General features: G+C 36.8%; 1 protein-coding gene across 7 annotated transcripts in view; it reads left to right on the top strand.

Moving 5' to 3' along the window:
* Nucleotides 1-17,118, top strand: part of PTPRK (protein tyrosine phosphatase receptor type K) — a 575,029-nt gene that overhangs the window by 437,897 nt on the left and 120,014 nt on the right. For all 7 annotated transcript variants that reach the window (XM_058307405.2, XM_058307403.2, XM_058307411.2 and 4 more), the window contains exon 11: nt 9,826-9,931. In XM_058307405.2, the coding sequence (XP_058163388.1) occupies nt 9,826-9,931 (106 nt within the window). The remainder of the gene's footprint in view (nt 1-9,825; nt 9,932-17,118) is intronic.

Genomic DNA, 17,118 nt, shown 5'->3' with positions numbered 1-17,118 from the left:
TTTCTCTTTTGTTACTTGTGCTTTGGGTGTAAGGTTTAAGAAACTACCATCTACCACAAGATCTTGAAGATATTTTTCTACATTTTCTTGTAGGAGTTTTATGGTTGTTGTTCTTATATTTAGGTCCTTAAGCCATTTTGAGATAATTTTTGTAAATGGTGTGAAATAGGGGACATCTTTCTTTCTTTTGGATATTGTACTAGTCAGCCAAAAGAGTGCTGATGCAAAATAACCAGAAATTTGTTGACTTTTATGAAGAGTGTTTATTTGGGGTAGAAGCTTATAGTAACCAGGACATAAAGTGTAAGTTACTTCCTTCACCAAAGTCTGTTGTCACATGTGGAGTGAGATGACTACCTACATCTTCATGGGTGCAGCCTTCCACTTCCTCTTAAGGCTGTGGTTCCCCTACTTCTTCCAATATCAGCTGTAGGTTGGGATAAGTCTCATCTGTTTCCCAGGGCTAATTTCTCTCCAGACTCAGCTGTTCCACTCTCTCCATAAGGCCAGCTGTAAACTCTCAGGCGAAGGGCTCATCTCTCTTTCCAGGGCCTCTGCCATGTCTAATGGAGCCTTCTCTCTTTCCTCCCATATCTGCTTCTCTTTGTATTTACTTCCTGGGGCCCCAGCATTAAAACTCCCAACTCTGTCCTCTGCCATGTCTTTCTCTGCCAGACCCCACTCACCAAGGGGGCGGGGATGCAATGTCTTACTGATGTGGCCCAATCAAAGCTTTAACCGTTATTTAATTTAGTAAAAGTGAAACCTCTAAATCCAATATAATCTAATATGCCCAGAGGGAACACACCAGTTTAACATAACCCATATCTACTTTTGGAATTTGTAAACAATATCAAACTGCCACTCTCCACACTCTGAATTCCAAAGAGACATTACAATATTTTTAAAAAGTCTTATTTCATTAATAATACTAAGTTCAAAATCATACCGTAGTCAGTTTAAAGAAATACAGTTTGTCTTGGGGCAAAATCCTCTCTGGCTGTTGACCTCTGAAACTTACAAAACAATTTATCTGCTTCCAATACACAAATGGATAGACAAAGGATAAAGATTTTCATAAGGAGAATTTGGGAGGGAAACATGAGTCATGGGTCACCTACAGTTCAGCAAACCTGCAGGGCATACTCCATTCCATATCAACATCTGAGTGTCATTCTTAAGATGATTGATTTTTCTCCCTGGGGCCTTGTAGGGGCCCATCCTCTCCACAGGCTTGGTCAACAGCCATTTTCTTGGTTCCACACTCATCAAGCATCTGGGTGGCGACGGCACTTCAAACCTCACCCTCCAAGAGTGTTGGGGTGATTGCTGTACTTTCCCCAATCTTTGGATTAGAATCTTAACCTCCCCCCAAGTGTAGTGAAGTGGAGATAACATTTCCCCTAATCTTTGGCATGCAAGCCCACCCTTCTCAGACCTAATTGGTGGTGACCTTAACTCCCCTAATCCTTGGGGAATGTGCTCCACCCTCTCTGTACCCTGCAGCAGCAAAACTCTCCCTGAACAGCAGGCAGGATCCATCCACCCTCTTCAGCTGCCAGGGAAAACTCACCCTCTCTGTCCACATGGGTGGGGTTCCTCTCTTGGCCTGAGGAGATGTCTTAATTTCAGATCTCAGCTTCCATGGTTTTCTTCTTAAAGTTGTTTCTCCTTCAATCTGTCCTTTCCATGTCCCTTTTATTCCAGGCTGACAGCAAATTTGTTCTTACCACTCTCTCAAAAGGTTTGTTGATATAGCATTCAAGAAGCAGGGTCAAAGCCATCAGACAGTAAGATTTTCCACAAGTCTTTCCTAGATAACTGCATTTTGGATCCTGATTTACAAGTTCCAAGTTTAGTTAAGTCATCAGATGGGGCATTATCATTTGGGGGCTTGATTTCCAGAGATTTGGAAGTTGTGGAATCTGTTTCTGGTTCCATTGTGCCCAACAGTTCAGTTCTCAGCTTATCTCTCTCGTTTAGCATTTTGCTATAAGCTGGAAGAAGAAGTCAAGCCTCACTCTCCATGTTTACTTTGGAAAGTTCTTCAGCTAAATGCCCAGGCCTGATATTTTCAAATTCTGCCTTCCATAAAACATCAAGAGTCAATCTTGCTAAGTTCTCTGTAACTTTAAAACATGGATTGCCTTTCCTTCAGTTTCCAATAATAGTTTCATCATTTACTTCAAAGTCATCATAAACTATCTCTTCAGATTTCATATTATTATCAACAGTCTCTTCAAAGTACTGTAGGTCTTTTCTACCAAGCATCTCACAATTCCTCCAAAAACTATCCCTTACCCAATTATAAAATAATTCCAGCATTTTGGTAATTGCAAAATCATGATCCCACTCCTGGTACCAAATTCTCTATTAGTCAGCCAAAGGAGTGCTGATGTAAAATACCAGAAATCTGTTGGCTTTTATAAAGATGATTTATTGGGGTAGAAACTTACAGTTAGCAGGCCATAAAGCATAAGTTAATTCCCTCACTGAAGTCTCTTGCCACATGTTTGAGCAAGATGGCTGCTGACATTTGCAATGGTTCATACTTCCTCTTCCTCTTCCTCTTAAGAGGAAGCCGTAAGGCTCTGTGATCCCAGCTTCTTCCTCTATCAGTTGTAGGTTGGGATAAGTCTTATCTCTCCCAGGGCCTGTTTTTCTTTGAGCTCAGCTGCTCTGCTCTCTCCACAAGGCCCACTGTAAACTATCAGGTGAACAGCTTATCTCCCTTCCTGGGGCATTTGCCATGTCTAATGGAGCTTGCTTTCTTTCCTCATGTATCTGCTTCTCTGTGTGTTTACTTCCTGGGCCTCTAGCATTAAAACTTCCAACTCTCTCCTCTGCCATGTCTTTTTCTCTGTTAAGTCCCCACCCACCAAGGGGGCAGCTATACAGTGTCCTACTGCCATGGCCAATCAAAGCCTCAATCATTATTTAATCAAGTAAAAGTGAAACCTCTGAATTCAATATAATCTAATGTGCCCAGAGGAACAGACCAGTTTACAAACATAATCCAGTATCTATTTTTGAAATTCATAAACAACAACAAACTGCCACAGATATGGGTATATAGTTCTCCCAGCACCATTTATTGAACAGACTGTTCTGGCCCAGTTGGGAGGGCTTTACTGTCTTGTGAAAAATCACTTGACCTTAGATGCGAGGGTCTATTTCTGATTTCTCGATTTCGTTCCTTTCGTCAATGTGTCTGTCTTTATGCCAGTACCTTGCTGTTTTTACTGCTGTAGTTAAGTAATTTGTTTCAAAGTCTGGAAGTAGAGTGCTCCACTTTGTTCTTTTTTAAGGACTTTTTGGCTATTTGGAGCCCTTTGCTCTTCCAAATACTTTCGATAATTGGTTTCTGACCTTCTGCAAAAAAGGCTGTTGAGATTTTTATTGGGATTACATTGAATCTGTAAATCAGTTTGGGTAGAACTGACATTTAGTTTTTGAATCCATTAACATGGAATGTCCTTCCATTTATTTAAGTCTTCAGTTTCTTTTAGCAATATTTTATAGTGTTCTGAATACAGGTCCTTTTTCTCTTTGGTTAAGTTTATTCCTAAATATTTGATTATTTTAATTGCTATTTTAAATGAAATTTTTTCTCTCGTATCTTCCTCAGATTGCACAACAATAGTGTTAGAAATGCTATTGATTTTTGTATATTAATCTGTATCTTGCCACCTTGCTGAACTTATCTACTAGTTCTGGTAGTTTTGTTGTAGATTTTTTCAGGAGATTCTAGGTACAGGATCATATCAACAGCAAATAGTGAAAGTTTTACTTTTCTATTTGGTTGCCTTTTATTTCTTTATCTAGCCTAATTGGTCTAGCTAGAATCTCTAGAACAATATTGAACAACAATGGTGAGAGTGAGCATCTTTGTCTTTTTCCTGATCTTAGCAGGAAAGCCTTCACTCTTTCACCATTGAGTACAATGCTAGCTGTAGGTTTTTCATATATGCACTTTACTGTATTGAGAAAGCTTCCTTCTATTCCTATCATTGGACTGTTTTTATCAAGAAAGCGTTCTGTATTTTGTCAAATGCTTTTTCTCCATCAATTAAGAGGATCATGTGATTTTTTTCCTTCAACTTATAAATGTGATTTATTACACTAATTGATTTTCTTATCTTGAACCACCCTTGCATACCTGGGATAAAACCCAGTTGTTTGTGGTTTAATTCTTTTAATGTGCTTTTGGAATCTGTTTGCAAATATTTTCTTGAGGATTTTTGTATCTACATTCATTAGAGATATTGATCTGTATTTTTAATTTTTTGTAGTCTTTTTCTGGGTCTGGTGTTAGTGTGATGTTGGCTTCATAGAATGAGTTTGGTATTGTCCTTTCCTGTTCAATTTTTTGGAAGAGGTTGAGCAAGATTGATATTAGATTGTCTTTGAATAATTGGTAAAATTCACCTGTGAAGCCATGTGGTCCCATGCTTTTCATCTTTAGGAAGTTTTTAATCTCTTCTCTTGTGATTGGTTTATTCAGTGCTTCTCTTTCTTCTAGGGTCAGGGTAGGTGATTTGTGTGTTTCTAAGAATTTGTCAATCTCATCTACATTGTCTAGTTTTTAGGCATACAGTTATTCAGAGCTCTCATATTTCTGCAGAGTCAGTGGCAATGACCCCTCTCTCATTTTTCATTTATTTATTTGCATCTCCCCTCTTATTTTCTTTCTCAGTCTTGCTAAGGTTTTGTTGATTTTCTTGATCTTCTCAAAAATCTTCTTTTGGATTTGTTGATTATCTCCCTTTTTTATTTCCCCCTCAATTTCCTTTATTTCTGCTCTGATCTTTCCTATTTCTTTCCTTTGGCTTAATTTAGGATTAATTTGCTGTTCTTTTTCTAGTTCCCCCAGGTATGCAGTTAGATCTTCAATTTTAATTCATTCTTCTTTTTTAATATAAGCATTGAGTGCTATAAATTCCCCTCTCAGGACTGCCTTTGCAGTATACCATAGATTTTGATATGTTGTGTTCTCATTTTCATTTGTCTCAAAATATTTGCTGAGTTCTTTTGCAATTTCTTGTTTGACTCACTGATTATTTAAGAGAGTGTTATTTAATCTCTATATATTTACAAATTTTCCCTTTTTCCATCCATTATTGATTTCCATCTTCATCCCATTATGATCAAAGAAAGTATAATTTCAATCTTTTTAAATTTATTATCTTGTCACCCAACATATGGTCTATCATAGAGAGGGATCCATGAGCTTTTGAAAAGAAAGTATATCCTACTACTTTGGCGTATAGTGCTTTATAGATGTCTTTTAGGTCTAGTTCATGTATCATATTGTTCGAGTTCTCTGTCTCTTTATTTATCCTCTGTCTAGATGCTCTATCCAATACTGAGAGTGGTATATTGACGTGTCCAAGTACTATTGTAGAAACATCTGTTCCTCCTTTCAGTTTTACCAGTGTGCGCCACTTATATCTTGGGGCACTCAGGTTAGGTGAATAAATATTTAGTATAGTTATTTCTTCTTGGGGAATTGCCCCTTTTATTAATATATAATGACCTTCAATATCCCTTATAACATTTTTGCATTTGAAATCTATTTTGTCTGGTACTAGTATTGCTACTCCAGCTCTTTTTTGGTTACTATTTGCATTGAATGCCTTTTTCCAACTTTTCACTGTTAACCTGGTTGTGTCCTTATATCTGAGGTGGGTCTCTTGTAGACAATATATACATGGCTCATTTTTTTTTTTATCCATTCAATTAGTCTATGACTTTTGATTGGAGAGTTCAATCCATTAACATTCAGTGTTATTACCATGAAAACCATTACTTACTTCATCCATTTTGTCCTTTAGCTCTCTGTTGTCATATCATTCTGTTGTCTGTCTTTTTAACCTTTAGTTAACCCTTCCTAATAATCTTTATTTCTGAACTCTTCTCCAAATGTCTCACCCTCGTTTTTTCCATTCAGGCTGCAGGACTCCCTTTAGTATCTCTTATAAATCTGGTCTTTTTGTAACATCTTCTATCAGTTTTTATTTGTAGAGACTTTGAACTCACCCTCCTTTTTGAAGGACAGTTTTGTCAGATACAGAATTCTTACCTGGCACTTTTTCTCTTTCAGTACCTAAAATACATCATACCACTTTCTTCTTGCCTCCACGGTTTCTGATGAGAGGTCGGTCAGCACTTAATCTTTTTGTGTTTCCTTTGTATGTGATGCTTTATCTCTCTTTACTCTGATATTTGTCATTCAAAATAGTAAGTTCTCAGGGTAGGTCCATTCAAATTTATTCTGTTTGAGGTGTGTTGTCCTTGGATATTGATATTTACATCTTTCATAAGAGTTGGGAAATTTTTAGACATTATTTCCTTAAATATTCTTTCTGCCCCTTTTGCATTCTCTTCTTCTGGGATACTGATAATGTGAGTGTTTGTGCATTTCACATTGTCAATTCCATGAGACTCTTTTCCATTTTTCCATTCTCTTCTTTTTTCTGTTCTCCTGTCTTTTCCAGTTCAGATGTTCCATCTTTGAAATCACAAATTCTGTCTTTGAGCATTTCAAATCTGCTCTTAGGTGCCTCTAATGTATTTTTTTGTTTGTTTGTTTCTCTCCTCATTTCCCCCATCCCCCTCTGTCTGTTCTCTGTGTCCATTCACTGTGTGTTCTTCTGTATCTGCATTCTTGTCAGCGGCACCGGGAATCTGTGTCACTTTTTGTTGCATCATCTTGCTGCATCAGCTCTCCATGTGTGCAGCACCATTCCTAGGCAGGCTGCACTTTTTTGGCATGGGGCAGCTCTCCTTGCATGTTACACTCCTTGCACATGGGGCTCCCCTATGTGGGGGACACCCCTGCATAGCACAGCACTCCTTGCACACATCAGCACTGCTTGTGGGCCAGCTCACCACATGGGTCAGGAGGGCCTGGATTTGAACCCTGGACTTCCTATATGGTAGGCGGACGCTCTATCAGTTGAGCAAAATCCGCTTCCCTCTAATGTATTTTTAATATTACCCATCATGACTTTTATTCCCATAAGTTTCTGTTACTTTTCTTTGCAGGCTTTCACATTGTTCTTTATGCTCACCAGTGTCATGTTATATCCTTTATTTCTTTAGTCATCTTTTCTTAAATTCTTTGAAGTGATTTAGATTTGTGTGATTATCATTAATTGTCTTAAATCCTGTATCTTTTCAGGATATTTGGTTTGTTCTTTTGGTTGGGCCACCTCTTTCTTTTTCCTAGTATAATTTGTAATTTTTTGCTGATGTCTAGGCATTGGAATATTTTGGTGAATTTACTCTGATGGCCAATTTCTCTCTCGCTTGTTTTTTTCACAGGCCTTCTTTGATATTTAGTTCAACTTATTCTAATTCTTTAAAATTTCCCACCTTAAGTTATCAAAATCAGGCCAGGGACTCATTAATGGGGAACAGATTTTTTCCCAGGGGTTATGATGCAGAGAGAACTATTAAGTTTTTGCTCATGCGTTTTCCAGACCAGCCAACAGATAGCGCTGTCGATGCACCTTTCCACAGAGGTGTTTCTGTGTAGGCTTTCTGGGGTTCCTGTGTTGACTCTCCAGAGCAGAGTTTCAAAAACAGGTTCTACTGGTTGAGTTCACTGAAGAAAAGCCTCCAAACCCCCTCCCTTTTCCCTAACTCTATTCCAGCTTATATACTGTTTTAACTTACATTCTTAAGATTCTTCAAACAAATATGTATTATACATCTAACTGAAGGTTTTGAATTTGAAAAACAATTGTTTTACAGGTTCAGCCTTTGAAAATATTAAAATACTAATTTTAAATATCTAAAATCTCTATGTCTGTGTTCATAGTCATTACAGTTGTATATACTAGTGACACAGTACTTGAAATTTTCACTTGAAAATTTCTTTCATTTTTCAGAATCTTGTAATATTTGTATCAAAAAGGAGCTACTCAGTCTCTTAATTGTTTTGTCTAAAAATTTCTTTGGAAATATGTTTACTCTAGTCAAAACTTGTTAATTTGTTTCATGAAAATAAATTAGCTATTCCAATTTGAGTTATACCTTCTTTGCATAACATTTGGCTTATCTTACTGTACTAATGAAAAAAGAAATTTAAATCATCCATTATATTAGAAAATAGTAATTTATTAAAATAGCCAATTAATACTCTGATGGAGCAATTCTAAATTGTCGACCTAAAATATTGACTGCATAATTTTACTAGAAAATGTGACTTGGTGATATTATAATATAGTGAGACATGTTTCCTGACCTCTAAAATTAGCAATAGTGCTATAAATGAATAAGATCCTTCAACAGAAGTACTTACACCCATAGCTATATTTTCCTAAACTTGTAAAACTGAGAGCACTGAACAAATGTACATCATTAAGAACCATGAACATGTATATAAATATGTATTTGTGTGTGTTCTCAAATCTCAGACACTAATTTGTTAAAAAGAAAATCTCTAAGGACCAGGATACTCATATAATATGGTAGAAATAATCTTCCAATTTTTCAGTTGTGGTTTCACTTGAACCAATCTATGTACAATGGTTACTTGATCTGGACTTGGAAAATTTGGTTGCAATCATTATATCTTGTGAACAGCTTATGATCACATTGGCAGTTAAACAGCTAAGCCTGATGAACTTATGGTAGGGCAATTGTCAGCATTGTTTGGACTTTTCAGATAATTTATCCCTTGAGTCCAGCAATTACATTCCTCAGCATTCTTAAAATAAATTAAATAAAATTGAATCCAAGTTGTTGGAGGCATGATGAAGGTTATGAAAATAAAAAATAGATATAAAGTTAGCCATATATATTTTGCATGTATTGTATTTAATATCCATTGATTCTGCTTCATAAATAATGCTCAGATAATTTGCTTCCATCTAATATCACTGTTTCATCCTTTCCATCTGGTCCATATTTTAAACAGAGCATTAAAAATCTCTCTCAAGGTGGTATCTCTGCCTCCAGATTCATCCGGCTTCAGTGAATCTTTCTGTCAATCATTATACAACACATATTTATTCTTAAGTTTTTAAACATCTTCTTGTATCCAGTTTGACAAAATTCATGCCCTGTCATTCAAGCTTGGTTAGCCTTTATGCCCCAACCTGGGGGCTCTTCCCAACATCCTTTCCTGAACCCTAACATGCAGGCATAGCAAACTGCTTGTAGCTGCTAAAACACTCCATGTCCTTTCATGGTACATTATCTTCAAACATAACGTTTTCTCATGGAATTTAATTCCATGCATATTCCTCCTCATGAGTGTTCGCTCTTCTTTTAAAATTCAGCTTAAGCATCACTGAAACCCTGAAGTCCTTTTCTTCCTTATGCTCCTAACTCCCAACACCATTGGCCACACTTTCTTGATGTTTCTGTTGTACATAACACATAATTAGACCAACATGAGGTCTTAAATAGCACTGCCTCAACAGGCGCTTCGTACCTGAGGACCTCGCAAATCCACAGTTCCGTGCGTGACGCCATCACCAGTACTCCAGAGTCTACACCGTATCACATTCTTCCTATCTCATTGTTAATTTCAAGGGCTCAGGGAACTAAAAGCTGAAGCATCCTCACAAAATGCTGTAAATTGCCAGATATTTACATTTCAACAGCAAATCTTGGCTTAATACCTTCCAAACCATTACTTATGTTGTCAGGGTTAATATTCAGTGGCATATGTTATTCTACAAAATAAGATGCATTTTAGATAATTAAGTATTACATTGATTTTCCCTGTGTTAAGATCATTTATTCTTCCTGAACTATGAAATATCACTGTTAATTGACTGAAACATTTTTTGCTCATTAATCACTTACCAGCTCCGACTTTGCCTGACTATGAAGGAGTTGATGCCTCTCTCAATGAAACTGCCACCACAATAACCGTGTTGTTGAGACCAGCACAAGCCAAAGGTGCACCCATCAGGTAAAAGGGGGGAAATAATAGTTAAAGGGAAAAAAAGGCCAGTAGGAGAAAGTTTTTTTCTTGGTTGCTTGGCAGCCAATAAAGTAGTCTGTTTCTAAGAGGCATTCATTTGGTAATTGCTGTCAGGAAGGTTTCGTTTTTATTAGTTTGTTTTTCCTTTAGACAAAGCGTGTAGATAGACCTGTAGTTAAGAGTAAAATTCTAAGGGGATTTTTTGAGATATTCTTGAATGGAGCCATTCACCTCTCTGAACTGTTTGATTTAAGATCCTTGTTCATTTTTTTCCCTCCAGTACCATTTCATTTGAATTCCTCCGTTGGTATCTATGGTATATAAAATTTGAAGATATTTGTCAGAAATAGGATGAGAAAATAACTCTTGTCTAAGGCAGTATATCAGTTATGAATAATTTCATATGAACGAATGAAAAATAGGGAGTTCTGAAGAAATAAAAGGAGAATGGTTACAACAAATGCAGCTTATCTGACCACTTAATTTCTGAATTGTTCTTTAATTGGAAGTTGCACAGTAAATATTAAAATTTATTTTGCCATGCCCTTTATCTTTTCAGTATCACCTAATACACCTCATCTTAGAGGAAATGTGAGCCTTGTTGCTTTCAGGGATTAATCAAATTACTCCAATCATTTTAATTTCTGCACATTTGTAATGAGATGTATGTCCAAAGCTTATGTAGGTTTCCACTTGAAACTTGTCAATTTTGCTCATATTTTGTAATAAAACTTCTATTGAGAAATATGTGGACACAGAAACCAGTGTAGGCATTTCATAATTGAGTCATATCAAGTTGTTTACATGTTTATTAAAAAATAAGATTAATCGTTGTTCTCTCTGATGAATGTATTTGGCCTTACAAGTATATATTGGCCACTCAAATAATCCTACATCACTGGAAAGGAGTAAAGAGTTTTCATAATTAACAAAAAAATACACCAAAATGTACTGATAAAAGAACCCAAGTCTATATAGGAAATTCTTTAGTACACCTGGCTAAAATGCATGGCGAGTCAAAGCCGAGAAAAGGAGAGATGGTTGAGTGCACTTGTGATATAAACACTTGGGAAATACTGGCTACTTAAAAATTCAAAGTGTCTGGTGCTATTCATCAATCAGTGATCTGTGAGTGAATCTGATTGCTGATCCAAAGAAGAAAGAAAAATTCCTTCATGCAACATCTTTTTTCTATTGACAAGTAATCAGGGTCATTCACATGTTCCTTCCTGTGATAAAATTTACTTTGTAAGTATTCATTTCTGAGGCTGCTATTTAAATGATCTTTAAAGGAGGTACTTGCATTTATGTTTTTGAGTTGGATATTTGAGTGAATTCAGATTTCTTCTGTAAGTTGCAAGCACAATGTATTATTATTGCACAATTAAGCTATGTAATATAGTTTACACTAACTCTTTATTCATTTAATCAATTTATTCCAAAACTTTTGACTGACCATTTATTATGTGCCAGACACTGAGTTAGACCTTGTGAATTCAAAGATAAAATAACCGAAACAAAACAGAGAAGTCCTATGCTGGTATGTCATGAATTATCATAGGTGCTTGCAACCTTGGAAATCCTTTGCTCATAGCTATTGTTGACTTAGTTCAGTTAGTAAGTGTGCAATCAATCATACATTTTTCAAACAAAATTATTCTTTCTTCCCTATTTACTTTTACTTATCATACAATTTCTAATGACTGAGAATTCATAGAGTCTGAACTAATGGTTGTGTAAAAATGATCCCTGAGTGATCACATCTCCATCTTTCTCTAAACACAGAAATGCACCTCTTTTGTATTTGCTGAAGATGCATTTGACCATTTCTGGAATTGAGCCCAGAAGCTAAGAACTCTAAACTTTACACAGTAGGAGATTAGCACTCCACAAGAGCCCTACAAGAAGCAAAAATTTAATAAAATATAAACACATGACCTGCCTTTTAAAAAGAATGTTAGTACCAGGAACAAAATCTGTTTTCCAACTGATATTCTAAACCCCCTTGTCCATCTTTAGCCTTTTGTAATGCCTTACCCAGCTTGCTGGGATCACCTGTGGGTGGAGCCAGGTGGCAGGAGCAGCTGCTGTAGGCAGGTGCTTTGACCTCAGGTGAGTTCTTCCTCCTTGGCTCTTTGACTTTTCTCACCAGTGAGCCCTGTCTTCCCTGTTCTGGCCACATTCCTGCCTGCAATCTCACTTTCAGTAAGTGGAGGAGGCGTGTTTATCTTGTGGCTTCTCTTGTCCCGTGCCCTAATTCCTTTGAAAAATGACAACCCAGCTTGATGTGATTAATTTTCTCAGCACTGAGTTTATGGTCTGGTACCTCACTCCTTAAATTGGGTCCCCACCCCTCCCTTCAGATGTACTTGAAACTAAACCCCTCTCTGTCCAATGTCGTCATTATGTATGTCAGCCTTTCAGAGTCTCTTTGCATAATCCTTGATGCCATTGCACTCTTTGCCCATCTCTCTCCCATCCCCAAAAGTCTGACCCATTTACCGCCTTGCTAGACCTCCTGAGAGCAACCATCTGTTAGCTGTGTCTGATGTTGGAGCGCCAACTCCTGGACTCTATCCTTCCCTACTTTACACCATTTCCAGCTTCTGCCAGACTGCATTTTACCATGTATTGGCCTCAACTCCAATGGAAATATCTATTTTCTATCCTGCTCTCCCTAATGTAGAAAAAAATTCTAATTAAGAAGCCTCTACCATAGCAACTGGGAACTCATCAGTTAGAGTTTGTATGTTTAGTTTCATTAAGAAATCTAAAAGTACCAATGGTGTCTGTAATTTCATTGCTTCAATAACATTCAGTATGTGGCAGGAACTGAGCTGGATACTTGGACTAGAAACCCATAGGAGGTGATGTAGTAGGCGCCCTCATTTGGGGTGAAAGACATGTAGCTCATTGAATGGTAATAGTGCAGTATGATAAATGCAATGACGACAGTGAGAAAATGTGGTGTTAAAGCTCAGTGTTGAAGGAGAGGTAGAAATGAGCTTGGCCAAGGCCACTCTGCCAAGGCAGGGGAGGTTGCTGTGAAGAATGGGCCTTCCACACAAAGAGAGCAGTGGAGCCAGTGATTAATATGTGACAGAGCATCATGGGTTCAAAGACTGCAGGTTCAGGTCCTCAAGAGGAAAGAGTGTGTGAAAGAAGTGACAGGAGCTGAAGTTGAGAGGTAAACAGAGGACGAAAGGAGGGACTTCTGAGCACCAACCTGCAACCTGAAGATGTTCACTGAAGGACTATAAGCAGGAAATTATCATGGGCAACTTTAAATTTCAGAAAGATCACTGGTAGAAATATAGAGAATTTCTATCAATAGCCCAGACTGGAGAAGTGATGATACACCACATTCAGGCTATAGCAATGGAAATACAGACAAGGCTCCTGTACAAAATTTTACATAGGTAGGATGGTTAAAGCTTCATGTTGGGTGGGAAGTGGGACGGGGTGGAGTTCATTGGTGAGAGACAGTGGTACCTTTTATTTTAGAAGTGGCAGAGAAACAAAAGTTGCCTAAGAATTCAAAGTATTGTTTTTGAGGTGGAGTAACAACAGATTTTTAATATTGTCGCTCTAAATCAGAAAAGACTTTTTCACTCTTTGGAATGAAGTGTTCCATTTGTATTTTACCTGTCTTACCAATATTTTTTTTTTTTTTTTACCAGATTTTAGCTCTAAAAGATCAGGGAGTATACAGAACAAATAATTTATACTGAAAAGAAAAAAATCTCTTTAAATATTACACGTCAGCATCACCAACCTCTTGGTCCTTCTGCTGTCCATTCATATTGTCTCCATATGCTAATGTGAAACATGTGCAATGCATTCTTGGCAAGTGTGCTTCTTTGACAAAATAAATTTTTGATTTTGTAATCATTCTAAAGACTGAAAGATGCTGCCTGATTTACTAGAGTTTTGGATCTCCTTATCAACTTTTGTGATCGCTACATAAAATTGTCATCACTTGACAGTCATTACTATTATTGAAAATGAATAATTCACACATTTAGAATCAATTCTCTAAAATGCATAATTTCCTTCCTTTTTTCTGGAAGATTTTATATTCTTCAAAAATGTTTTTGAATGCTAACCTGAATACTTATAATGCTTGGAATATCCCTTTATTAAAAGTTACCCAATGGAACTGTGTATTTTCAAAGAATGACAATAACTCTAGTAATATTGTAAAACATAGAAAAATACTTCCTCTGTGCTGAGGCTCAGTTTATTGTAAGATGTAATAAATATTAGAATGGCATCAATGTATATTTTTTCTTAGCATTTTTTTCAAATAAAAGCACGGCATATTTTAAGTCATTCATGAATTATTGTAAGTTTATTTTGTAGGTAAAATCTAATTTTCCATTTTAAAACATTTAATAACCACAGTTTTTATTAGGTTCTTAAAATAGTAAAATTCAGTCAAACCACCCTTTCTTCCACAGTTAAATTAGAAAAAGGAATTATAATGTTCAAGTTCAATGATAATTTAACAGAAATACAGATCAAAATATGCGAGCAAATTTAAATGGAATTCAGACCATGATTATTAAAGGTCTTCCCTGGGTCACTTGGTCATAAATATACAAGTTTAAATATCAGGGTTACTGTCTTCCTCCATCTTCAGAATAGTCGATTTCATCCTAGAAATTTAAATAGATTCAGAGTTGCCAGATTTGTCTGATTTTTATCATAATTAGACCTTACTTGAATTTAAAGTAAAAATGCCTTGAAATTAAAGATGAAAATAATCCTTTTGCCCTGTTTTTGGGCAAAAAGGTCATATGGTCAAAGTAAAATCCAACATAGGTTATTTTAGTTTTATTTTCTAAGAATCATAGTAGATGGGATGTTTTCTAATGGACAATAGAAGGAAGTGTGCCCATTCTCTTATGTTTTTTTTACAGTCATATGTGCATATGTAGTCGAGGTGATGATAATCATTACTACTTTCTCTTGGCAGTACCTACCAACTTTAGACTACCTATAGATGACAAACCAAGCAAATTCTTATAATCCTATTCAAGAATTTTCAGGAGCATTATGCCATATATAGTTCTTTTTACCTGTTTGTCTTAATTCAGTAATAATAAACATTTATAAAAATAAAGTAGGTAACTGTAATAGACTTGCCCTGCTTCCACCCTTGATACCCAAAAGCCTAGTAGCTGGAGTGATCCCTCATAAACTAAAATCCTATCCTTTCCCTATTCAGAATCACCAGGTCATTTCTCTTCTCATTAATATGAGTCCAAAGTCTTACTATGTCCTCCATAATCTGGCCCTGGGCTACATTTTGTCTTCCTCTCCTTTCCTCTGACTTCACTTATCTTCCTTCTACCAGGTTTTTCTACTCGGGTTTCTTAATGCATCAAACATCATCCAAACTCTTAGACTTTGGATATAAGCACTGTTGCAGTATAAAAAATAATACTTTGATCCACTTTCACTCAAGAGGCGGAACCTAATGTCTATCCCTTTGCATATGGATGGATTTAATGACTAATTTCTCATTGGTAGAATAAAGCAGAAGTGACAGCATACCATTTTGGAGGTTAGGTCATAAAAAGGCACTGAGTCTTCTGTCTTGGCCACTCCATCTCATAGATTATTCACTCTGGGGACAGCTAGTTGCCATAGCATCAGGACCCTCTCCCCCTGGAGAGGCCCCTGTAGGGAGGAGCTGAGGCCTCTGGCCAACAGCCACATGCGAGACTTGGAAGCACATATAAGTATCTGCCATCTCTAATCCTAATCATCCCTTTAGATGACTTCAACCCCAGTCAGTGCCATGATTGTGGCCTCATGAGAAACCCTGAGCCAGAACCATCTAACTAATAAGACTCTTCCAAATTCTGACCCACCTAAATTTTGAGATAATCAGTGTTTGTCATTTTGAGCCACAGAGGTTTAGGGTAATTTGTTATACCACGAGAAATAATTAGTGCATACACCCACAAAGCATTCTTCCTTCAGGTCTCTGCCCAAAGGACACTTTATCAAGTAGGCCTTTCTTGATCCCCCCATATATATTGCATTTTTTATTTATAGCCCTTATCCCCTTTTGACGTATATTTATTTGTGTTTATTTTTTAATTTACTTGATTGTTTTATGGTTCATTTGTGCCTCCCCTCTAGGATGTGAACTTAATGAGAGCAGAGACTTTGACTACTATGTTTATGACTATAATCTTAGTACTTAAGTAGTGCATGGCATACAGTGGGCTCTAAATAAATATTTTTTGATTGAATGATTGGGCACTGGAGTTAAAAATATATGTGACAGGGAGCAGATGTGGCTCAAATGATTGGGAAACAGACATGGGAGGTCCCGGGGTCGGGTTTGGTTCCCAGTGCCTCCTAAAAACAAATAAACCAAAAAACAACAAGCAAAACAAATGAAAAAACCAACTCAGGGGAGCTGACGTTGCTCACTGGTTGAGTGCTGGCTTTCCACATTCGGGGTCCCAAGTTCAGTCTCTGGCCCAGGTACATAGAAAGCAAGGAAGTGGCAGGGAGGTGGGGGGGGGGGGGGGAGGAAGGAAGGAAGGAGCTTATAATGTACTAAAGAAACACATATGCTTGAAATATATATATATAACAGTATAAAATCAGGTAGTATTTATAATATACCATGGTAATGATACAAGCATTAATATTAAAAGACAGTGGTTTGGGACCATGTTAATCCCAGAATTCCTGAAGAGTTGTCCTGATGGTTTTTATCACAATATCTGTGACATTAGGTTGGCGTGGATGGGTTAGGACTAGATTGGAGAAGCACTCTACAAAATTCTGACCTCTACCCCACACTTCATCACTCATCAACCTCTTCCCCAAGACTTACTTCTGTTGGCTTTGGAATGAGTAAATACTGAAGACTAAACTAGTCAAGGAAACTTTATAAAAGAAGTAGGAGAGCTAGATTTAAAGAAAGAGGAATCCCTTTGACCATATATGTATGATGAGCTTAGCTTACAAATATCATATCAGTTTTAAATGGATAATATATCAGGAGGTAGTGAGAGCAAGAACAGATATAAAACAAGGGGACGTGGTTAAGATATTAATTCTAGAGTAAAGAATATAGATTTTGTCTTATAGACAATGATATCACATAGTTTTGACAAGATACAGATTTAGAGAAGAGTAGTTAATGT

This window comes from Dasypus novemcinctus, chromosome 11 (genome assembly GCF_030445035.2).
Source record: "Dasypus novemcinctus isolate mDasNov1 chromosome 11, mDasNov1.1.hap2, whole genome shotgun sequence".
NCBI classification, from domain to species: domain Eukaryota; kingdom Metazoa; phylum Chordata; class Mammalia; order Cingulata; family Dasypodidae; genus Dasypus; species Dasypus novemcinctus.
Note: the sequence above shows the minus strand (reverse complement) of the source record. Positions and strands in the feature narration are given on the sequence as shown.